The sequence below is a fragment of the Triturus cristatus genome, chromosome 8, assembly GCF_964204655.1.
Source record: "Triturus cristatus chromosome 8, aTriCri1.1, whole genome shotgun sequence".
NCBI classification, from domain to species: domain Eukaryota; kingdom Metazoa; phylum Chordata; class Amphibia; order Caudata; family Salamandridae; genus Triturus; species Triturus cristatus.
Window position 1 is genome coordinate 302,899,790 of NC_140591.1, and position 26,214 is coordinate 302,926,003.

General features: G+C 42.2%; 1 protein-coding gene across 2 annotated transcripts in view; it reads right to left on the bottom strand.

The window, feature by feature from the left end:
* XPO4 (exportin 4) overlaps window positions 1–26,214 on the bottom strand; it is a 495,809-nt gene that overhangs the window by 135,452 nt on the left and 334,143 nt on the right. For both annotated transcript variants that reach the window (XM_085621575.1, XM_085621576.1), the window contains 3 exons: window positions 19,719–19,861; window positions 7,456–7,604; window positions 168–345 (listed from right to left, as the gene is read on the bottom strand). In XM_085621575.1, coding sequence (XP_085477701.1) covers window positions 168–345; window positions 7,456–7,604; window positions 19,719–19,861 — 470 coding nt within the window. The remainder of the gene's footprint in view (window positions 1–167; window positions 346–7,455; window positions 7,605–19,718; window positions 19,862–26,214) is intronic.

Below are 26,214 nucleotides of genomic sequence, written 5' to 3' on the forward strand. Positions count from 1 at the left end.
ATACTTTCACCTACTGAATGTCTTGTTTGGTACTCTGGGAATTTGAACATGTGTGTGTTTATCTGTGGAGCAAACGACTGAAAGATTAGCACCAGCTGAATAACATCTGCTGGGTTCAAACAGAGTCCAGCTTTCTGAAACATAAACAAAGTACATGATTTTCTTACCTAATTACAGAATCAGTTCTATTGCATCCTGGAATAGAGGAGGCCTTTTCTCCTGGAGATCCTAAGACCTGAAGCGTTGTGTTGATATCGACCTCTGTCGAGTTATTTATTGAATACTCCATTATTTCTGGAGGTATTAGTGGAGTCTCTCCCTGAGAATCATCAGCTAAGAGGTAGCCTTTAAATAATGAAAACAGAATCAGAAAATACAGTGAAACTTGTGCCGTTCAAGATTAATGAAAAGCTACTTACTGGCCACAATGGAACCCTAAAGTCAATTCAATACAGCGACAACAGTCTGAACTGCTTTCAACTTACATTAAAACATGCTAATCAAATGAACAGATTTTACAATGCTTGGTATAAAATCTACCTTACCCTTGAATCTTGCTTTGAGTTAGTCATTGAGACTATAACTGAAAATGAGCTCAGAGTGGAGGATGGGTGCTGGCTCAGCTCTTTCCTGTTAAAAGCATGTGAGAACAGATTATCCAGGTATGCTGACCAGGAGGTGGCAAAAACAGAAACGGATGCCTGCCAACCACGAAGAATACGATGAAGGCCACAATATGTGACCACTGATATTCAAAGTATGCGATTCACCTTTTTCTATTTTCATTGTCAGTTAGTCTGACAGCTACCAATTTATTTGATGAGCTAGCCTCCTCTTTCATATGGGAGTACAAAAATTAAATACAATGACTTCTACTTGATAGTATGAAAGACTCCTGCTTAACTCCTCACCATATTTCCTGTGAGACACAAATATCCCCTGAAGCACTCCATCCTTGATCCCACACAATGTTTAGAACCATTTGGGGTTTAAGAGGAGTATCTGGGGGTGACATCAGTATCGTGGGCACCATGGGTAATCCTGAGAGACCATGTGTTAGATATGAGAGGATGATAAAGAATAAATGGGAGGTATTAGAGGCCTGAGCTTGATTTAAGGCTGGCTTGGAAGGCTGGTGGTAGACATATGTGTAGCTGTTTGGAAAGACATTGGAGGCAATAAGGTACCCAGGCTAACCTGGCCTCCAACCTTTTCTGTACTGTAAGCTACTTATGTTCAAGTACACACATTGACAGCTACTAATATTATTTATGCCGTATAATTTACATTTTTTTATATGTATAATAATTCAACCAAGCAAAAACGTTCTAATTTAATAAGCTGGGCTGCACACAGGTGAGCTACTCAGAGGGAGCTCATGAGCTACTGGTTGGAGAAAATGGGTGAGCTGAGTGGAAGACATGATAGTTCTGGTGAAGATATACAAGGAGAAAGCACTAGGCACTGTAGAAGCCACTAGCGGAATCACTGAAGAATACTTCTACTTGCATTGAGAAGGTAAATAGAGATCTTGGGAGGGGAAGATCTTAGAGGGGGATATTGTTTGATAGCTAGGAAGAGACCACTTGGTAAAGAATTTTTGGGTTAAGTTTGGGAACGTTCATATAGTGTTTTTAAGTAGTAATCACAATTCACAGCTAAGGTACTCCTTAAATTTTACTGCTCAGTCCTTTTTTCAGTTAGAGAATCTCCTGAGGCAGAAAGAGATCATAAGAGCACTAGCAGGAAGACTTTTCTCTGCCTGGTGATAGACTGTACAGACATCGTGCCGAATCTTTCTACCTGAAAAGCTTTTCTGAGGGCTAAGGCAGCTAGCTTCTGGCAGACCCACAAGGAAACAGCATCCTGGCCCACAATGAGGAAACTGTGGGATTGCTTGTGAAACTTTACTCACTGTAACTGGGAAAGTGCGGACGATCCCAAGGATATAAATAGCTACATCTGCCTGGAAGAAAATCAGTAAATCCACTGGTGACTGAACTTTTGGCTGTGGTCCTGACCAAAACTGGGGAAAAGCATTAGTACTACGTGAATCCATGGATGGCTGACCAAAAAAGGCTACCCTGAAGTTTTAGGGACTTTGGGAGCATGAGGGGAAAAAAAAGGTTACTGAACTTTGAAATTTACTCCTCTGGAGAACTGTAACAAGGCGGCAAGTCTAACCGATGAAAACACAACCATGGTGGCAATTCTTTCCCACTTTCTTTTACACCAAGCTCTTTGCTTTCAAATACGAGGCACCAGTAGGACAGCGAAAAAGAGGTCTGCAACCTTTGGGTGTTCTAGATGGCCACAGCTTTAAAGCTGTCCCCCAGTTGATTTACAACATGGAGTAAAATGTTAAAATCCAGAAGCAAACTGAAAGATAAGGAAAAGGCACTGAAGCATACCCGAAGTTTTGGGACTTTTACAGTTACGATTAACATACAGAAGTTTTGCAGCTAAGACCAAAGTTAGAGTAGGACTGCAAAAAGGACATATCCAACTTCGTATAACTATATTCAGCCTCAACTCTACACCTTGTCTGGCAGAGGGCTTTTGACTTAAGAAAAAATGAGATAGTCCACAGATAAAACGTTTGACTACAAATGATGCCAAAGTCAACATTGGAGTGAAATGGCCTGTATCCTACATCGCCCATCAATCTCAACGGGTGTGTAGGTGGCAGGCAACTGCACCCCACTGTATTGCATTTCATTTGTAATTCATACTGTTTTATAAGGAAAAGGCTTTTAATAATGTTACTACTTCCCATTTCTATAGTTTATTTTAGTTGCACTGGTGTCATGTTAATCATTACATTCAGGGGCGAATGTTCATGCTGAGGTGTGGGCCTTCTTTTTTGGCTCACGGAGTGCATCTGGGAGGGTCACAGTGGTTTTAAGTGCCTGTTAGAGCCTGTTTTTCTGTCTTTTTCGTCCATGTTGGACGTGTCATCACGTCCGTGGGTTAGCGTTCTAGCACTAATTACATGTGCATTCCCACGGTCCCGGGCTTTCCATATCACTGGAGTTATGCTATCCTGGCTGATGATGGGGTGAAACCCCGAAACCGGTCCAAGGATGCTTGTTTCCAGGCCAGGGAGGACCTGATTTGTATATGGCTGGGTTCAAACTGGAATGGCATGGTGAGCAAAAAGACAATGGATTTAGGCCCAGATCTCTGTACTGGGGTGAATGTATGACATTGTTCTGCATTCTGTCCATCAATTGTTGTTTTTATTCCCCTCGGTATATAAGCGAGCAGATGCGCGGATGCTGTGCCGGTAAGGTGGTAGGAAGGAGATACCTTTTACAGCCAAACACTGTTTAGTTGTCTTCTGAGAGGGTCACAGTGGTTTTAAGGGCTTGTTAGCGCCCATTTTACGTTTTTGTTTTGGCCATTCTGGATGTGCCAACACATCTGTGGGTTAGCGCTCTAGGGCCAATTAAATATGCATTTCTCTATAAGCGTGCTGATGCACCGACACCTGCAGCAGGCGTGCCACTTGTGCACCGAAGGCGCGCCTAAGGCAAGCCCATCTGCGTCTGGACTGCGCCAGGGATGCTGCCTGTTTGGATGCAGGTAGGGAACACTTGATTTACCGGTGGCTAGCCCTTTGAGCTCTAAGCAGAATGTAAGCAGGGAGGGGTGTGACATTATGGCCCGCAGCAATGTGGGATGGTGGTGTGGCTCGCATAGCAATTGGTCTATGAGGAACCCGGAGGTTCCTTTAGAACAGAGTCTTGATAACAGGGCAAATGTGAACAGAGGGGATAAGGGGGAGAAGGACATATTACAGTCCGCCTTGATTAAGATCCGCTCGGTTATAAAATATAGTACTGAAATTAGCAAGCTGATTAGCACTGCTCAGTTAGAGTCTTTGTTCATTAAGGAAACCTGAGCGAATGAGGATTCAAGCCTCGAATTAGTGGAGGCTGCTCCTCTGGGTTATGCTATAGAAAGGCTAGATATAAGTGCACGGAGAGGTGGGGGATTGGCTATCAGCTTTAGAGGTTGGCTGAACTGCACTGCACTCTAGAGCCGGTCAACACTTCTGCCATTGAGGGAGTTGAGGTGGGGTATTTTAAATTTAAAGCCAATCACATTCAGACTCAGTCAGGGTTGCTGGTTTATCGTCCTTCTGGCCCTAGGAACAGTTAGTTTAAACTGGGAACAGATGTTTGAGCCATTCAGCTACTGTGATCATTTCACCATTTTAGGGGATTTCAGTCTTCATTTAGAAGAGACAAGAGATTATGATACCAGGGATTTCTTGGATATTATGAACAGCTTTCCCTTCTCCCAACAGGTGTCTGCTATCACCCATACAGCTGGCCATATGCTGGATGGAATCTTTACCAACTCAGATGCATACTTGCCAACAGACCAGATTCAGGCGGGGGACTCCCGATTTTTCAAGTAAAAAACGTCATTGTTTTGGTGGTCTCCCACCTGAAATTGTCTTAGTTTAGTCCTAAAGTCCCCTTTGTAGTGGTCAGGCTCCCTCACCACACTTGGTGTGCACCGTATGGGGACTGGTCTGAAAATATTTGCCAGGGCTGCTTTGGGGTTTCTAGTCTGGTCTTGGCAGGAGCAAGAGCCTCATAGAGTGAAATAAAACCAACCATTTAAAAGTTAGTCACGGAGATGCAGCACCAACCTTCCCATCAAACTTTTTAGTTTTTTGCAAATTCTTTCGATATAGAATATTGAGGGGGATACTTACAACAGAAGTGGCACAGCTTGTTGTTAGCCTCCTTGGCTTAACGACACTCTCTGCCACTTCAAAAACGCAGGGCTGAACCATATTTACAAGAATATGGTGCAGCCCTGCGTTTCCCACTGCCCTGGCACTACACTTAGCAGTATAGGGCCAACGCAGGTACCCTTGCACCATAGTGCAAGGGTGTCTCCATGCAGGGGAAGATTATTTATGTACAGAAAGGTCCCCCTTGAAATCTTGAAAGGCACTTTTGTCCCTTCTAAATGTGCTTCTTAATGCAGCACAAATGGAAATTACAAAGTGTAATTTTTTTAAAGATTGTTTATGTGCAGGAAGGGTCACCTTCCTGCACATAAACAATCCAAGGCGTTTAGTTTTTTCATGTGTGCTTGACAAGGCAGCACACATAGAAAAAGCAAAAATGAGGAGAGGGAAACCATTTCTCCTTGTTTTGCCAAGTTAAGACCAGGTTTTCGCTCGTCTTAATTTTGGCGCTGCCTCCTATTTACGCTGCCCTTGTAAATAGGGGGCGTCGTCAAAATCAATGGGTGTTGGGGTGGAACGCCCACCACAACACCCACTGCCCGTGGCTAAACACTGCCTTGTAAATAAGGCGAAGTCCCTATCGCCACTGGAACGTCGCAAAAAGTGACATTCCAATGGCGATAGGTGCTTGTAAATATGCCCCTAAAGTCCTTAGTAATTTGAGGATTTGTTTTGTGTGCACACGTGTGTTTATCTTTTTCGAATTACTGTTTAAATGTCTGAAATTTAAATACTACAAATTGATTGGGGGTCCCTGGCTTCCAGTGGTGACTCAATGGGGGTCCTCAGGAGTCAAAAGTTTGGGAACCACTGCTTTAGAGAAAAGATTATGAAGTTCTATGCCGAATTTCAGGAGCCTACTGGGAGGCCAGCGGCTTCCTAAGTGGAAGGCAATGGGCAGCCTACTAGCAGTTGACTAGCCAGGTTCTCTCCCTTACCGGCAGCTAAAATTAAAACCCTTCAAGGGTAAATCACGTCAGGATCACCGGATGACCCATTTCCGCCCAAGGTACTGCAGTTAGCCTCTGAGCCGATTGCAGAACCTTGGAAAAGGTTTATGCTCATATCCTAGAGTCAGCCGTGTTCACCCAGTGTTGGAAGAAGGAGATTGTCATCCCCCTCAGGAAAAAGCCTAATGGGGATTTGGGTGACTTAAAAAAACCTTTGCCCTATTTCCCTGCTGCCGGTACCAGCTAAAATCCTGGAGAAGCACATCAACCAGGAGCTGGCTAAATTTCTCAGTGACCATGAACTTTTGGTTCCTTCCCAAATTGGGTTTAGGAGGAATCAACTCACTGAATCTGCACTGCTGGCTGAAGCCGATTTGATTCGCCGGTAAGTCGACGAGGAAGACGCGATATTTTGGTTATGCTAGATCTGTCCTAGTCTGGCACTATATCACCTTCGGCGCTGGCGAATAGACTGCGGCAGGCTGGGTTAAGGGATGCTGCCTTAAATCTGCTGGAGTTATTCTTAATGAACAGGACGCTTACTGCCAGCTGTGGGGATTTTAGGGCCAAACCTTTCCACAGGGTTCTTCCCTCGTCTTTCCATATTTACCCTATATGTCATCCGCCTAGCGAAGCTGGTGCATTCCTTCAGATTCCAGGTGTTGTCATACCCAAATCATTGTGTCTATCTCTTATTACTGGGACGAGGTTGCAGACAGGTTCAGGTCTTGTATGGCGGAAGTCAGTATTTAGATGAGGGGGACTAGGTTATTTGTTTTATTCCGGTTAGGGCAGTTCCCCTTTCTGGTGCCTTATCTGGGGATAGCGCTTCGATGCCTCTTGGTTTTATGCACTTTATAAATCTCTCAAATAAAATGTTATTCTTTTTAATTAGTTTGGGATATTTAACTTTTTCTCGTTGCTTCTTAACCCCTCGAGTGCTAAAGATGAGACCACTTAGCCCTTAGCACGTCTTTGGACATTGGTATTAACATAACTTTTTCTATGAGAAAGGACATGCTGGTTGTGCACAGCTACTAGTGTTACACTGAGAATTCATCACAGAAACTTGTTTTCTCATTAGGAATCAACACTGTTTTCACTTTCTGGGAGCTCAACAACAGGGAAGCCACATCCTGTCTCACCTTTAAATTATCTGGTTCCCTAAAGTGGGTGTTAAGCATCCTAAACTAAATTAGGTGTCTTGATCAATTACATTGAAGATGAAAGTGCGACCATATTATCATGATACAATAATACCAAGAATGGAGACATTTGAACCTCTCGCCCCTAGTTAGTTTAACAATATGGATTCATAGTGACAAAATCAGCACTGCTACAAATAATATAAAAGAGTGGGTGTAATTTGGCCAATGGAAAAACAGATGGCAATATTACCAGTTCTGTATCGTGGAACCCCTGTCGAACAGCAGTATTTAATTAGAAGAGGCCATAACTAGAAGCCTTAGAACTTGCTCTAAACAGCACTGACAAGGAACAAGGCACAGCATACTTATTGTTTGCACAAAACATAGGAACAGACTATCAGTCTCAAAGGAAATAATAGCTAATGATTGCCATTTTTTAATTTTTGCGAAAAGCATTTGTCACTACTTATAAAAATACATTTTAGAAAAATCTGGCTTTTAAAGCATTTATCTGGAAAACACATTCTTCAGAGCATCTCCCTTATTGTGAAGGCACAAATGACTGGTAATATAACTATACACACACCTGTAACTAAGATAAGCCAGTGAATATCCTCATACAGTTCATCAAGCACTGTACTGTCAGAGGAGCCTGATCCTGGAGACGAGAGTAAGTGATGCTGCTGATGTCTTTGTAATTGACCATGAAGTCGCGTCACTCTGTCTTCTAGCAAACTACAAAATAAACAAAGAAAAAAGTTGTATATATTTGTAATTATATCACACATTACTTGGCCTAAAATTGCAATGTATGGTAAAGTTTTCTAGGTTTGGTCAGGTTTTGTCCTCCCAGCTATACAACTCTACAACAGGCTAATCAGTATTTGCATAACCTTTATCACAACAAACTTTTCCCCCCAGGTGGCCAAAATCTGATCTGTTTTATTTAAACTGAAAGCATACTTACTAGGAATTTGTGCCCTTGAACCACTACTGCTAAAGTGATACCCACTTGGAAGACAGTTACTACCAAGACATTGTTCTTGGACTAGGACATGAGAGAATGTAACTTCCTATACATAGCTATGGAACCCTTAGCGAAAGATATGTCAAAAACACAAAGCTATATTGTGCAATCCCTAGCATGAGCCCAACATCATGTCACGCGTTTTAACTATGTTTCCTTTTCAGGCCTTGCCACCACAGAGCAAACAGACAAATTGTGAGAAAGTGCCTCTTTTGACCTGGTTAGCCCCCATGTTTTGCATCATTTTGATTGTAGTGCACAGGGTCCCCACCAACCAGGTCCCCTGTGCCAGTGCTTCTTCCCTAAAACACATCCTCAATTGGTACTTCTGACTCCTAAAGTCCTTCAGTTCTCGCCATCTTGAAGATGGGGGACCCCTCCAATCAGGGTTAGGTCTATACCCCCTCCCACAGGAGGGTGGCATAACAGAGGGTGTATTCACCCCAGGTAAGGTGCCTATTGGCCCTACCTGTGAAACCCCTAAACACCCCTAAACGTCGTATTTAGGTGGCTCCCCCAGACCTTGAAACTAGATCTGCAACACCCTAAGAAAGAAAACAACCCTGCAGAGTAGACTGAAGACTACGACTGTCTTGGCCCCAGCCCTTCCGGCCTGTCTCCAGCTTTGACAAACCTGCGACCTGTCTTGGAGTCAATGACGTCTGAAAACCCTGGGAGGACTCTTGCCTTCGAAAAAGACTCCAATCTCCAGAGGACAGTGAACCTGTCCAGAAGAATCCAACTCCAAGGACTCCGGATCCAGGCCGATCCGAGTCTCCTGCCCACTTTGCACCGGACGCTCACAGACTGAGTCTGAGTGGCTTATCTGTCCATTGAAGTCTCCCCAGCGATCCTGACCTCGAGTCCAGCATTAGCAGACCTTTCCTGATCTCCAGGGTGGCACAAACCAAGTGAATCCAAAGACTCCCCCTCAACCACGACCGACTCAGACGTCGAAAAGCACCCCCAGACCCTGGACATTGGTGAGCTGAATCAATGGTACCCCTACACCTCTACTTACCTCTGCTATCATGGGTCTCCCTCCTGCAATATACGGTACAATGCCTGCCAACAGAATCCTCATTGAAGAGCATGAGTGCCCGATGCTGAATTTGCACCCTACATCGGCCACCCTTGTGCTGCTGGTGGTGTATGTTAGGTGCTGCTTTGTGCCTCCCCCCTGAAGCTTGGCCCCTGCAACCGATCTACTTACCCGCAAGCAGTGTGGCTTCGAGCACCTCCAGTCTCCGTTGACACGCATTGGACCAAACTCCGATTTTGACCTCTACCCCTGGCCGCCCCTCTGCCGCTGCTGGTGCAGTTTTAGTACTCATCTGACTCTTGCCCCTTGCTGACCTTTGGTCCCGAAGAATGGAATTGTAAGTGATACTTATCTGTTTAACCGAGATATTGTTTCCCCAATAGGATAACACTGAACTGTTTAGAAATTGTTTAAAGTGTCAACTTTAAGTTACAACTAATTTTATGTAAAACCGTACTTCGCTTATAGCGAAGATCATGGTTTTAACATAAAGTACACACAAAGCTTCTTTTTCAAAAATTGGTGTGGATCTCCTTTTTGAGTTGTGTGTCCATTATTGGTAAATGTTGTGTAATAAATGTCTTACACTCTGTGTTAGGCTGCTCGCTCACACTACCACTAATAGAGCACTTTGGGTTTTACATTGATCCCTGTATACTTTTGAAGAACCCCTGAACTCCGTGCATGGTATAACCACCTAGTGGCTTACCATATACAGAGCCAGCTTCCTACACAAATGAAGAACTCAGTTTAGTTAAGAAGTCACATACCAACTGGAGAAAGTCCTGTGCAGCGTCTGATTTGTTATCAGAGAAGCAGTGTCACCAGCTTACTGTGAAGTACTTTTTACTTCTCTTTTTGAGCAGAGACTAAAGAATACTTTTTAAATAAATAAAGCACAGCCTGTTCAGAATTTAATTATTTAACGGCTATGGTATTTGATCAGTCTGAATATCAACTGCATTAATCATGGAACAAAAGAAAAAAACTCTAGATTTAATCTGCACCTCAGGTGTCTAGGCGCTTGGCACCCAACCACATGACAACACAGATTTCACTGAAGTCTCGAGATCCAGAACGATAAGAGTTATAAGGTAAATAGCCATGTTTTTAGACCTTTCCTAAAAAAAAGCAGGTCGGGTGTTTATGCTTAAAAGGCAGGTGATTCCACAGTCTGGCAGTGATGTTTACAAAGCCTTTAACATGCACCATGCAGAATAAAAAAATAATTAATAAGGTGTCAGAATATTTCTTTATTCGCCATTAACAACCTTGTACTAGCTGAATATAATACTTTGGCTCACTCTAAGTGTGACAGAATTTTGAAGAACTGAAACACTGAATGTGACATAAAATGACAGAAGCAATAACATCTGTATTTAAAATTCTTTCTAAAATTTCCAAGGATGAGGAGGATGCATAAAAGTGAATCAAAATGACAGATTTACAGGTGTACTTGCAGTCCACCAAGTGAGTTAAAGCGGATTGTCCATCATGTGCATTCAAATGAAGTGTTTGCCCACCAATCATCTCAAGTGCATACAACGGAGATTATATATAGATCTAAGTATGGGGAAAACATGTTTCCTGTTGTAGAAAAAGGTCCTCTTCTGATACCCCCATGATACTAGCACTTCCTGCTGCTTTTTAAAGGAAAACATTTAAGTATAGGCTTTAGGGGCGCATAGCCACTCCACCAGAACACCTACTTTTCCAACCCAGCAATTACCCAAAAGAGGAAAATATGATGGACTGGCACATTACCATTTTTGGGGAAACTCGCACTAGTCCTTAATTCAAAGTGCTATTTAACACACCAGACAACTAGATTGTACACCATAGCAGTAACGTAAGGGAGGAAACAGTTGCAAAGAGAAAAAAAATGATATGAATGTACGATGGTGCAACCCCACAAGACAGCAAAAATATTTTTTTTAAATGGAGCTCAGTTTAAAAAAAAAACGTAAATATGCAGGACCTTTCCGGTAGAAAAAAGCAACCACCATACAGTATGAAAATATACATGAAAAATTAGATCCATTAATTAGATAGATACAAGACATTTTAGAGGCCATAGCTCAGGAGTACTTCAAAATCCAAAGATCATAACATAACATGTGTATTTGTAAAGCGCTCGTCCACCCAAGGGTATCTTGGCGCTGAAAAACAGATGTTTATTGTTACTCAACTCAATGGTACTCATTTTATCGACCTCAGAAGGATGAAAGGCTGAGTGGACCTACCGGGATTTGACCCTGAAGTGGAAGCATTAGTCCACTAAGCCACCAGACCCGGCTAAAAAAAAAAAAGCACATAGCTGTTCAGCTCATGGACAATTTGGAGTGAAAATATTTTGGGATAAGTGTACTGAAGTATACTGAAATAATTTAAGCCTTTAAAGTCAATCCTGGATTAAAATCCCTGCTAAGGAAAGGCCCCTGGTAATTCTGAACACATTCTATGAAAACGTTTTCAGAACATTTGACTGATTAGAAGATCCATTTATAAATGAATGAAAATTGAGTATACGAGATATGTATTGCATGTGTTACATATGGTCGAAGACATCAGGTGTATAATTAATACTAAAAATTTTAAAATGCAAGGGAATACAACAATACCCATATTATAAACTTTTTCCAGAAGTACAGAAGCCTTTGCTGAATACAAAATGTCAATTGAGTATAGACTAAATACATTCTTTTCTACAAATACCAGTCTTTATGCACTTCTATGTACAAACTTTGATCAAAATATTCTCTGCTTTGTTCAAGATACACATTTTCTAAACATATTAAATGAAGTGCATTGCTTACACATGAAGTAAAAAGTTTGAGGACTTTGAATAACTAAACCAAAGGTACCAACAAAGTTCTCCTGAATCAGTTGTTGCAAATTGTGTTATACTGCAATTATTTTCAGTGCATTCATTAAAATCTTCTTCAACTTTATGGCACAGCAAGGGCCTCCAATTCAGCTATACAGCATGCAAGCACATTTATGGAGTAAATTTACTCAGTTATGAAGATATTTACTTGTTAGATGTTAAAATTGGATGCAAGTTCATACTGAGATTTTGATTAAGGCGATTGATAGGAGTAGCTTGTTGATGTCTTCATCATTTCAACAGAGCGGCATACCAAAAGGCCTACAATATCGCCTCATCTATCCCAAAGAGATAACACCAGATACAGCAAAATTTGAAAACGAACAAGAATATTTAAAACAGATTTGAAATGGGCAATACAAGAATTAAGTTTTGGAAGATGTTAAAACTAAACAAAAACTTTACATGAAATATTAAGGTGAAAACGAATAATACAAACCTATTTTTTTCAGCATATTATTCTACTGCAACTTGAACATTATCAGTATGGACAAAACTATTGAAATTATTTTAGCAAATCTAATGACAGTCTATCAAACAGGAAAACAATCTTTTTTGAGCAACGCAAATCATTCAATTGAGAAAAAACCCAATAACTTGCATTCTATGTCCCTGGGGGGTTGTTTTAATTGGGTTAAATGAAACAAGCTAGAATACGGCAAGGTGAACATAAATTGGACATGTGCACGAGTTTCCAATAGCACAGGAGTTTTAGTAAAAAGGTCAAATTAGAAAAGTACTGTTGCAAATACAGGCGAACATCCACAAAGAGGGAGGGGCAGCATGTAGGTACACATGTTTGTGTAATTGATGATAGGGACTGTTTAAGTGGAGGGTAAAGGCAATCAGTAGTATTTTGTGCATATTTTCTACTACTTTTGGCAAGGTAAGCTGCTCCTGCCCTCCTTCACCTAGGTTAGTTACCAACCTTGACCAGCCCAGAGGATGTTGCATTTCTCACGTCATCCGTTTTCTACTGAAAGGAGCAAACCTCTTTTCTGATTGCTCATTTTAACAGTTTTTATTTACTGCTAAGAGAAGTAGTGTGGTCCAGTCTAATGTATAGACTGGACCCAGAGTGCACCCAAAATGTTTCTCTAGGCACCACAGCTGTAACTTTTGGTGAGGTGCAAGAGGCACAGAGAGGCCATGGCTTTGCTGCACTTGGATGACTAGTGCAACAACTAGCTGCTGTCCTGTAATGATTATGTTACTTACCCAGTAGGCATATGTTCTTGGCATGTAGGGCTGCAGATCAACAAGCTTTGCATACTCCTGCCATCTAGTGTTGGGTCCGAAAGTGTGCAAGTTTTTTTCCTAGAAGAAGTCTTTCCAGTCACAAGGTAACGTGACTCCTCCTTTCGGTGATAGTGCGCATGGGTATTGACTCAATTATTGGATTATTTTCCCCCCCAAGAGGGTGAGAATGGAGTAAGTGAGTGTAGTAAAAATATGTCCATTCATATGTAATGTAAATAATGAGAAATGCAACAACTACAGGTGTCCGGGTACGTGGGAGGGCGCATGGGAATCTACAACCCTACATGCCGACAACAGATGCTTACTGGGTAAGTAACAATCCGTTCGAGGCATGTGTGCTGTAGATACACATGCTCTGCATAGACTATATAGCAATATAATCCCAAAGCGTTGGCTTACCAGTAGATGTCGCAGTTGTCTGAAAAAAAGTCTTTAGCACTGCTTGCCCTACATTGGCTTGCTGGCGTGTTAATATATCCACACAATAATATTTGGCAAATGTGTGTGGTATAGACCATGTTGCTGCCCTACATTTGTCAGCTATAGGAATTTTACCTAAAAAAGCCATAGATTACCCTATTTTGCGAGTGGAATGTGCTCTAGGGGGTTATTTTCGTTTTTATATAGCAAGTTTGAAAGCATTTAACAATCCATCTTGAAATACCAGATTTAGAGATAGGATTGCCCTTGTGAGGTGGTAAAAATTCAACAAACCGTTTGTTTTACGAAAATATTTTGCCCTTTCAATGTGATACAACAACACTCTTCCGACATCAAGTGTTTGAAGGGCTCGTTCTGCTACCGAAACAGGTTGAGGGAAGTTCACAGGTAACTCAACTGATTGGTTAAGATGAAAAGCAGAAACTACTTTAGGGATGAATTTGGGGTTGGTACGAAGAACTACCCTATCTTTATGAAGCTAAAAGAAGGGTTCTTCTAAGGTTAATGCCTGAAGCTTACTAACTCTACTTATTGAAGTTATTGCAATGAGAAAGCCAAACTTCGATGAAAGTAACTGTAAAGGACAATTGTGTAATGGTTCAAAGGAAGGGGCCCATGAATCTTGTAAGTACAATATTGTGATTCCATACTGGTGCTGGAGGTATTCTGGGTGGCATTACCCTTTTTAAGCCTTCCATAAAGGCTTTAATCACAGGGACTTTGAACAAAGATAAATGCTGTCTGTTCTGCAAATATGCAGCTACTGCTGCCAGGTGCAATTAAATAGATGTGCAAGCTAGCCCATATTGCTGTAAGTGCAGAAGGTAACTGATAATGTTCTGAACAGAAGCATCTAGAGGAATAATTTTGTTGTTTGTTACAGTAGACAACAAATCATTTCCACTTTGCTGCAGAGTAAGCTCTGGTTGTAGGTTTTCTTGCTTCTCTCAGAATAGTCATACAGTCTGGTGGCAAATTTAAATATCCAAACTCTATGACCTCAGGAGTCAAATCGCTAAGTTGAGCTCCTTGGGATTTGGATGCTTGATTTCTCCATGGTTCTGAGTGAGAAGACTGGAGGTGAAATGTAGCTTTTGATGTGGAACTACTGACCGCTCTAATAGGGTGGTGTACCATGGTTACGGGTCCAGGTGGGAGCTACCAAAATCAGTGTGAGTAAAGTTTCCCTGAGTTTCCGAACCAGAAATCCAAGGAGTGGGAGAGGCAGAAAAGCTTAGGCAAAGATCCCTGACCAATTCATCCATAGGGCATTGCCTTTGGAGAGAGGTTGTGGGAACCTGGAAGCAAAGTTTGGGCATTGTGCGTTGTCTACTGTGGCGAACAGATGTATTTGCGGGTATCCCCATTGTTGAAAGTGTGGAAGGAGAACTTGGGGATGAAGTTCACACTCTTGTATTTGCTGCCTCCGCCTGCTGAGAAGATCGGCAATTTGATTGTGCACTCCTGGAAGGTGTTCTGCCAGAAGGTGAATTTTGTGATGGACTGCCCATTTCCAAATTGTCTGAGACAGGCACGACAGTTGGAGAGAGTATATTCCTCCATGTTTTTGTACATAGTACATCGCTGTCATGTTGTCTGTGCGGACCGAGACAACTCTGCCTGTGAGATGAAATTGACAAGCTTTCAGCGCTAGAAATACTGCTAGAAGCTCTAGATAGTTGATGCAGAGACGTTTGTGTTTGTTGTCCCAGAGAACCTGAATTGTGTAATGATGGAGATGTGCACCCCAACCTGTGAAAGATGCGTCTGCTGTTAGCACGATCTGTGGAACAGGGTCGATGAAAGGCTGCCCTTTTGATACATTTTGTGGGTTCCACCACTGCAGAGTAATGGGTGGGGCTGTCTGCCAACACTAGATCTGTTATTTGATCCTGAGACTGATTCCACTAACGTGCTAAGCATTCTTGTAGTGGATGCATGTGTAGTCTTGCATGAGGCACTATTGTAAAGCATGACGCCATCATTCCAAGTAGCCGAATGAAAGTCCTGGCTGGCAGGGTTTGGAAATGCAGCAATAGATTCTGGATATTGCAAACCCGGGCTGCCGTGGGAAAGGCTCCAGCCGGGTGAGCGTTGAGAGTGAATCCTAGATAAATTTGTATCTGTGAAGACTGTAGGTGAGTTTGTATCTGTGAAGACTGTAGGTGAGACTTTTGCATGTTGACCGTGAGACCCAATTGGTGGAGTAGGTGTAGCGTGGTCTGAGTGTGTTCTAGGGAATTTTAGTGTGTGCTGGCTTTGACGAGCCAGTCGTCAAGGTACAGGAACACATGAATTTGTTGTCTTCTGAGATGAGCTGCCAATACTGCTAGACATTACTTACAAATGAGAGTACTTTGAACGGGTAGTGTTTGCCTGCTATCACAAATCTGAGATATTTGGGATGAGCTGGATGAACGGGGATGTGAAAATATGCATCTTTTAGGTCTGGTGTAGACATGAAATCGCCTTGCTGTAGAAGTGGAAGAACCGTTTGAAGCGTTACCATATGGAAGTGTTCTGACAGTATGTAGTAGTTCAACACTCTGAGATCCAAAATTGGTCTTAAGGAGCAGTCTTTTTTGGGGGATTAGAAAATAGAGTAAACCCCTGAACTTTGGTACTGTAATGGAACTGGTTCTATGGCTTCTTTCGCTAAGAGAGATTGCACCTCTTGTTTGAGTAACTGTAAATGGTCTGACGACAGTTTATGATTGTGAGGTGAAATGTTTGGAGGATTGGTGGTAAGCTCCAGGCAGTAACCATGTCGGATAATGTTAATCACCCATTTGTCGGTTGTTATGGATTGCCAAATGGGGAGAAACTGTTGAAGTCTTCCCCCAACAGGTGTTAGGTGATCGGGGAAGTGTGGACAAGTCACTGTTTGTTCGGGGAAGGGGTGTTACCCAGTGCGAGGCCTTTACCCCTACCTTTGGAATTGTTTCCACTATATCCTCCTCTCAAGAAACCTCTAGAGGTAAAGGATTGATTGTTGTTTTTAGAAAAGGAAGCATTTGGGTCAGGGGATGTTTTGGACCCTGCTCTATAAAAAGAGCGGTGAAAGGACCCTCTGTTTATTGGAGACTGGAATGCTCCTATGGACTTTTCCACCTCGGTATCTCTTCATTTTTTCTAAGGACTGGTCGACTACAGGACCAAACAGGTGTTCTTTGCCAATGGTGGTTGTTTAAAATGGACTATGAAACTTGGGGCTTAAACCCTGAAATCCTGAGCCATGCATGCCTTCTAAGGAGAATGCTGATATTGATCTGACTAGCTGCGGTTTCAGCTGCATCTAGAGCACATCTGATAGAGGAACTAGAGATGAGGTTTCCCTCTTTGACTAATTATTGTGCCTTAGTCTTGTGCTCTTCTGGAAGGTATAGGAGCAGCTGCTCCATTTCATCCCAGTGTGCCCTGTCGTACTTCGCTAGTAGCCCCTGGGTGTTCGCAATGCGCCAGTGGTTAGCGGCTTGTACAGCCGCTCATTTTCCTGAGGCATTTAAAAGCTTAGATTCTTCGTCTGGGGGAGGTGCATCAGAGGTTTGTGAATTAGCTCTTTTGCGAGCATTGGACACTACTAGGGAGTCAAGAGGTAATTGCCCTTGGTTAAACACAGGATCTGATGGTGAGGGTTTATTTTCTTTTAAACCTTCTCTTGGAGTTAAAATACGTGCTTATACAAGGTCTTTGAAAATATCCTCTGCATTCCTCATCATGCCTTTAGGCATAGGCAGTGTTTGACTTGGCCTGTGTGTGTGCACTCAAGTGTTTCAAATAAAAATACTTCTTCTAAGGACTATTTATGTAAGGCCACCCCATGATATTCTGCTGCTCTAGCAATGAGTTGTTGATAAGCCATATTATAGTCTGGTGGTGGCTTTGCAGGGTAAAGGTCTGGGTCATTACTTAAAGGAGGGTCAATGGTGTAATCATTCAATGGGTCTACAGGCAAATGAGTGTTCTCATCAATATGATCCCCATCTGGATCCATATGTGGAGATCCCTGAGGCGTTATATTTAAGGGATCCTCAATTATTAAGTGTGGTAGAAGATAGTGGAGGTTGGTGAGGGTTGTGGGGCAGGATAGGCAGGGCTGGTAGCCATGTTCTTCTTCAGAGGAATCTTATAGGCAGGGTCCTCTGAAGGAAGTTTGCGTTTTGCTGGTGTTTTAGCAGAAATATGTCCCGTATCAGAATGAATATACATTTTTTTCCCGTTTGGCCTTAAGAACGTCTAAGGAGGCACAGGGAGGCTGTCACAGATTTTGGCGTCAAAATAGATTTGTCCTTGGGACTGGAAGATTTCGGCTCCTAAGTGTGTTTTTGTTTAGGAGCGGAGGGTTTCAGTTCCAAACTATGTTTTTGTCTCGGTGCGGAGGGTTTCAGCTCCGAACTAGATTTGTCCTCGGAGTCTGATGGTTTTGAATCCGAAGATGATTTCGTCCGACTCGGTGCTGAGCCGGTAGGCAGGGTTTCGGAAACATTGTCTCGATGCAGACCTTAGCCAGAAGTGGTGCCGAAGCCTTATGCGTTTTAGAAGAGGTTTTAAGGGGCAATGGGTCTTCGGAACTCATGGCATCTTGTACCGGAGGAACATATTCAGACTCCAGGTCAATCGAGCTCACGATCTGACTTTAAAACTGAGAATGCCTCTTCTTCTTCTGCAGCGGACGCTTCGATTTCTTGCTTGGATTCTTCCCCGAAGATATCCGGAGTGTGTTGAATGCTTTGACGTTGCATTTCTTGTTGTCGAGCCAGACGATTGCGTATAGCCTTCTTGGGCCGAAATGATTTCCAAGCATCGCAGTCATCCTCCTTGTGCTACGGAGAGAGGCACAAGTTACAAACTTGATGTAGGTCGGTGTGAGGGTACTTGGCGTGGCACCCAGGACAGAATTGGAATGGAGTCCGTTCCATCGGCAGAAGGCTGGCCCGACGGCCGGCCAGGAGATTTTTTAATCGAAGATGGAGAATTTGTTGACCGATTCGATGTGCAGAGAATAGGGAAATGTGTACAAAACAATACTATAGAGGGTACAGTGAATTGCGCAACGAGGCGAACCCGAAGAACGGTTTCAAACCGGAGCGCAGCAATACACGTCCAAACCCGATGACAGAAAAAAACAACCGGACAATGGACTCGATGCCCATGCGCACTATCACCGAAAGGAGGAGTCACCTTACCTCGTGACTGGAAAGACTTCTCCGAAGAAAAACAACTTGCAAACATCCAGACCCAACACTAGATAGCAGGTGTATGCAAAGCATGTGTATCCACAGCACACATGCCTCAAACTATGTATTTACCAACTCTCTGCCTTCACACTAACACATACACATACAGTGGCAGGACCCCTTTATCTTTGTCCTCATTGCCTGTCTTTCATCTGGTGTTCTTAGTCACAGTTCTTAATCTGTGTAAGGCTGACCGACATCCACTCTTTCACAATCAACAACATATAGCACCTTCAAATTAGCCGATAACTACTATCCTGCTAAGAATACTGAGTAGAGGTACTGCATAAGGCTGCCACCTCTCAGTTGTTACAAGAGCTTTACCGGCAGTTTTTAACCTTTTGATTCCTGTGGCCTCCACTGATTCACTATTAGAAGGCAAGGTAAAACAAAATACATAAAACTACTGAAACAAGCTTACATCAAACAAATACATATATTATAGAGTCTTTTCTTTAATCAAAATTTTAGGAAATTCCTGTTTCAAATGTATGGTGGCTGCAGAAAATGTAACTGTCATGACACCTCTGACAAGAGCTTTCAAAGGAAGAGCGGTGAACATCTATCCTGCATTTTGAAATCCTATTAGATCTGCAATTGTAATTATCAAGAACTTACTACAATCTTGCCTACATCTATAGGGGAGATTTACAATTCCCATTACCTTAACATCTTCCATAAAAACCGCCCCAGAATGTTGGGTGCTAGTTTTGAAATCTGCACAAACTTTGAGAATGTTATCTACGCCTACTCAATGACGCTGCCTTGGAGGGATAAGACAATTATTTTCCATTATAGTGGGTTAGAGAGGGTTTTGTGCACTTAGCCAGCTGATGCTACACATGGAACAGAACAAAAATTCACAGGCTTCAGGTTTCAACACCTATATCTATATATAGGAGCATGGAGAATTAAAACAAATTATAAAAGCAGAGTAGAGATCTGGTTTAGTTACCTGATAAGAAGAGGTATGCAGTGATCTGAAGCAATTCTCCCCAACATGCCTACACTGGCCAACTGATCACAAAACATGTCTCGGTCATCTTCCTGAAGTTCATTGATTTCTTCTTCCTCACGTGAGGTTACACCATTAGCAGTCTAATGGGATTTAAAACAAGCATGTCTTCAGCTAATTATTCTACATACAGCACAAGTGACGACTTTGCAAAAACAGCAGAATTAGCATTTTGTAATTTTCCAGATGAGTTACTTACCTTATATAATGTTCTTTTTGAATAAGTGATATTAAAATTGTTCCTAGTCTTAGGAAGCTCCCAAGACACAAGACTGGCTATTGGAATTTTTCAGCAGTACCCCTCACTGACACCTGAAAGCTCCCAAGAGGCTTTTACTGCAATGTTGGTGATGCTACCAAACAGTGACTTAGTAGCTCAGTAAATGCACTGTCCATGGTGATCACATTATCCTCTATTCAAGACAGGTGAGGCCAAAACAGAAAGATGCTCAAGATAAAACATATTACCAAAGAAGTTCAACCACATAATAAGAGTAGGAGGAAGGTGAGGAGACTGTGACAAATAAAGAATCCTTTTGAGAAATGAAATTAACAAAGATGAGTAATGTTTTCATCTAGTGGATGACTTCCCACAGATTACCAAAGCAACCACCATGCAGGAGCCTCTCTGGACCACAAATGTGTCTACCCAATTGTTAAGAAATTGCTCTACCAAATTGTGCCTTCAGACTAACCAAAACAAAAGACAAAAAATACTTGTAACAGCTTGAGAGATCTCCCAACACTGGCACCTCTCTCAGTGGTGCTCCCACTTTCTCTCTCCGAAGGAGTCTTGACTACTGCTGACAACTCATAACCTAGTACAATGCACAGTACTGTCCATCTGAAAATGGTTTACTTTTGGACACTCTTTCCTTCCTCCACACTGGACAAGCCAACAAAACATTAGTAGGTACTGTAGTTAAATATCTCCACCTTAGAGCAGACCGCAAGTCTAATCTGTGCAATCCCTCCTCTAGCTTGGAAGGGTGAGGCAATAGAGAAAAAGCTAAGAACATCTTTTAAGGCATTTTAATTTGCTACAGCACTTAGATAAATAAAAATGTCATGTGAGCTAGTGACGCCACCTCCTCCATCAGCAACAGGATACAGACAGCAGTTCCTGAAACTCACAAATTTCCCCTACCCCGAATAAGGGACGACAGCATTAAGTTCAAGTCCCACATAAGAGATCAAAAGGGGTAAAGGGAAATATTCTATAGCCTACTAAAGAAGCTGGCAGTAAAAGACAGCTATTATCTTTTTAAGCGTGTAATATGGCTGACAGCAAAGAGAACACGTAACCGACCTGGTTCTCTGAATGATGGTCTTCCAACATTGCCTAACCAAACAGGCCAAAATATGACTGAAGTAAGACTTGGTGGCCCTACAAATGCTGGAAGAGAGTGAGGAACCATAGGAGACACCCCAACTTGTTTTACTAAACTCAGTGGTGAAAGGAGACTTTAGAAAGCTGGATTAATCTGCCGAGAAACAGTGACACCATATAGTAGTGAAGTCAGACCAGGCTGGACAGGGACAGGCAATGGTTATAGTGAGGCTGTCCGCGGCAAGCGATAGAACAAACTGCGATACATCAGGCATGCCAGATTTAAGATGATTTGTTTCTTGCAAGGTACACAAATTACAAAAAAGCTTCCAACTGCTAGAGTACAATCTTTGTAGAAGGCAGTCAGTGGAGTAAGGCCCATGACCTCAGAGACTTTGGCTATGTCTTCAGTGAGATGCATGCACCACTGCGTTTTACTTCTTATGTTACATAAAGCAAACAAATTTAAAATCTTTGGGGAAAAAAAGGTAAATGTTGCCTAAATAAGCAGACCAGCCTACCATATGGCAAACATGTAGCTCATAAGTATGGCAAGAGAAATGCATTTATCAGGAAGCTCTAAAAAATTGAAACTTCTACATGAGATACAAGCATATGCTTGACGAGACTGCTGGTCAGTTAAGAGGTAAAAGCACTTTATAGAAGATTTTCTGGGACGGAAACTTTGGAAGCGGAGCAGAGAACCACAGACCAATATTGAAAAACTGCGAATTTACCCAAGTGTTTCCATGATACAACATAGCTGATCAGTTTTTATGGCCATACAGTCAAAGGCAATGAAAAATGCAAACAAAACACTGGAGCTGCAACCCAGTTACTTAAAGCAAAATAAGATACTGAAAAGAAAATTGGGCCTCTCCTTGGCATGAAACATGCGTTTGCGCTACTTAATGCTACTGACCAGGAAACAAAAGCAATGTGCTCCAGAAAGTTACCAATGGCGGGGTGTGGGAGTATACAAGTGAGGATCTGGCTATAAACTGGGTGGATTGATCAGGACTGTGTGAAGTTTAGTCCAAACAAGCAGGGACTAGAAGCGGAAAGTGCTGGTATGTGTTGCACAGATTAAGACCAGGCTGGAAAAGTGTGCACTATTTTTTGCCTTTATTCTCTGGGTTAGAGGATCAAAAGCGACATATATAAACAATGCTGTAAGAGTTTGCTGCAATTTCTAAGGCGATTTTGCCAATTACTAAACGCTCAATACATTATTTTTGTTTGCGTTGTCATTTTTAAAACAATTTAAATCCAGCTACAACACCAAGGAATATTAGTAGGCGTAGGATTTCTACGTTTGAGCTATTTGTAGTTTTAAGGTCAACTTGTATTGAATAAATGTATCTCCCATAAGGTACCACTATGCAAACGAAACATTAATTTTTCTAGTGAACAAACTACAATTGTGTTATTGTGCGCTGCTATGCATATCCTTGAGGATTTGTTAAAATCTGTTTCTGTTGGTCCTTAATATCACCAAGAACACCAGAGCTACTGGAATCCTAGTTGCTTCAATGCTTAATCAAATGTACATTATAAAATACTTTTAAGCAAGAAACTGTCTAATAAACAATTGATCGCCTCTTTATTTGAGATTCAAACAGCTCAGAGGTTTTAAGCACCCACTCCAGAGATCAGTGTAAGACTGCAAGCTCTAATCAAAGTAAGGTATCATCATCATCATCATCAAAATACTTTATTTCTGGCAAATCACCATAAAAGTGCAGAAGCAATAAATATACAGTACATAACAAGCATTTGCGATGCAACAGGTCTCACATTTACGGGAGTTTGAGCTATTGACATTGCAAATAACAATGCCTTTAATTTTGTTTTTAAAACATAAATAAAAGGCATTTTCATTTACAATGCCTATAGCTTAAACTCACGTAAATGCGAGACCTATTGCATTGCAAATCCTTGTGTTTTTTTAAGCAGCACGGCCGCCCCGTAACACAGGCGCCTGCTTTCAATCACTTTAACCTGGCATGATCTTGTGGCTTTTTCAACCCCTCCGATCCCCCCCCGCCCCCCCAAGCAAAATGTAATTAGAAAGAATTAGCAAATTAAGTCATGTGAATTCCAGGTAGCACATAAGCGAGTACTAATGGGCTGAAGCTGAATCTGTTACATGTCATCTGTACTAAAGCCGCCTGACAGGCTGTTTTTAAAAGCCTGTGTTATTAACGCCACCACCACCAATACCTCCACCACCACCAGTACCACCACCACCAATACCTCCATGACCACTACCAGTACCACCAATACCACACCACCAATACCTCCTCCACCACCACCAAAACCTCCATGACCACTACCAGTACCACCACTACCAATACCTTCACCACTACCACCAGTACCACCACTGCCACCAGTACCACCACAGCCACCAGTACCACCACAGCCACCAGTACCACCACAGCCACCAGTACCACCACAGCCACTAGTACCATCATCACCAGTACCACCACTACCACTAGTACCACCACTACCACTAGTACCACCACCATTACCACCACCATTCAAATGACTCTTAGGTTCCATATCCATGTAGAAGCTTCAGTTTTAGGAGCAGGCTTTGGTCTTACGGCAAGAATCTCCATAGCACTGGAAAACTCCTTTCGAATTGCTCTGTGGGCAGGTTAGCAATTTACAAACTGCAACCTTATTGGTCATTGGTATAAAAGAGGTGGTTGAGTAGTGTTGAATGATCAAGAAGCGATGCAATACCACCCTCTTCGACAATGGCCAAAGGTGGAAGTCAACAGTAGTTTTTCAGCAGAAAATGTTGCCAGAATGGGTGGTTACCAAATTGTGAAGGAAAGCAAGGCTAGAGATACACTGTTTCGCGAGGAGTTCAGTAAGAGAAATGCTGCATGTCCTTCCAGGTTCAAAGACTTTGTGATTGACTGAACAACTTCTTTAAAGATGGGAAACGACGTAGTATGCTGTATTTTGCGATTATTCCCATGCAGTTGTATTAAGATTGTAGGTGTTATTTGTCATTATTGTCCCTCTTCCCTGTTGTGTTCTGACGCATGCACTTCTGGAATGTTGCCAACGTTCTGTGACGGTTGGAGCTGGCAGCTGTAGGGGCTACTTTTACTGTGAACAAATGTGTTTGTTACCTCACACGAGTCTCCTCAACTGCGGTCTTCTTTACTACTACACAGGCCCATACTATATTGGTCAGCTGGCAACCCTAATCATGACTGAGTGGTGTATGTGTTGTTTACCATCTTTCTTAGTACCTGCTGGGTATTCCATTCTAGTTACTGCTGAAAGCAAGCCAGAAAACGTCTCCCAAAAGGGATCAGGTAATACTTACACTAGTCATCAACCAGGCGTCATGCTCTTTCTGGAAGTTAGTGTCTTTTCATTTCACAGGTGCTGCAGTACTTTCAATTACTTTTTAGAATTTCTCATTGTTTAAAAGGGGGTAATATTCAGGATTTAAAAATTTACATTGCTTGGTTTTACTCGCTAAAGAGTATCACTCAAGGTGTGTCACATTTCGCAGCAGAATGTCACCCTAACTCAAACTGAGACCATTGAAACTGTCGCACATAAACAATCTGAAATCATGGCAACTATTCTGGCTCTGTCGCCAACAACACTTTGCATTGTGGAACCTGAAGGTAACATTTCCTATTACAAGCATGGGCTTAAAAACCCCAACATGCAAAGTGTTTGACTAAAAAGCCAAAACTGGTTGAAAGTGACACAAATTGCACAAAACCACTTGGCAGCTATAGATAAAGCAGAAGAAGAGAATATAGTAAATTTCAACTTCTCGGTTACAATCAAGCGCAAAATAATCTCTGGTTTAAAACGAAGCAGAAACGGTTCTTTGCCAAAATTAACACATGTAGCGCAGATGTGTGTATTTCCTAACTCACCATTCTGTTGCAGGGGGAAGGGAAGAGCAGTCTGAACAAACGTAAAGCAATGACTGCCGACCACGAGAAATAGCCAATCTAACTGAGAAGCAAACAAAGTTAAATATGATAAAAAGTAGTCGGTGAGCGCTTTTTGTTTGCTGCACACGAAGACAGCGGACGGGGAAAAAAAGAGTGAACAGTAGTCAAGGCGAGGGTCACGCACTCCGCTGCCATCTTGGAATGTAAAGTAAAAGTCGTTATAGGCAGTCACAAAAGGAGACAGGGCGGTAACAAGGAGGAACTAAGAAGCCTCATGTTGAATGGGAAGCCAGCATTTACCAAAGACAATGCCACCAGCGAATGCAAAATATGGGCGTAGAATGGGCGAGTTTTCCACAGCACTTCAACATCATACCCTACTACAGCATGCCTCCAAAATCCTAAAAACTGGACTAAAGGGGTCCGCCAAGTTGGATGTCTAGTCCACGGAGATCTAGGGATAACTTAATCTTGGGACTCGTGATTGTTTGATATAAACATAGTCTGCTTTAAGATGGTTCAAAGCAGTTTTGGACAGATGAAAAATGTCTCCTCTAGGAATGTGTCTCTTTATGTGCATCATGATTAAAAAGCATAAAAAAGTAATTTATGGTCGACTCAGTTGGACAGTACTCTTCAAAGCTGTGGTCAAACAGCAGTAATTCTAAAAGGATTATGTTACTTACCCAGTAAGCATCTGTTCTTGGCATGTAGAGCTGTAGATTCACAGCTTACTCCTGCCATCTAATGTTTGGTTCGGATGTTTGCAAGATGTTTTTCTTCGAAGAAGTCTTTCCAGTCACGAGGTAAGGTGACTCCTCCTTTCGGTGATAGTGCACATGGGCATCGACTCCATTGTTAAATTGTTTTCCCGCAAGAGGGTGAGAATGGAGTGAGCGAGAGTAGTAAAGAGAAGTCAATGCGTAGGTCATTTAAATAATGAAAACTGCAACAACTACAGGTGTCCGGGAGGTGGGAGGGCACATGTGAATCTACAGCTCTACATGCCAAGAACAGATGCTTCCTGGGTAAGTAACAATCTGTTCGAGGCATGTGTGTTGTAGATACACATGCTTTGCATAGACTATATAGCAGTATACTTCCAAAGAGGACACTAACCAGTAGATGTTGCAGTGGTCTGAAAAAGTGTCTTAAGCACTGCTTGCCC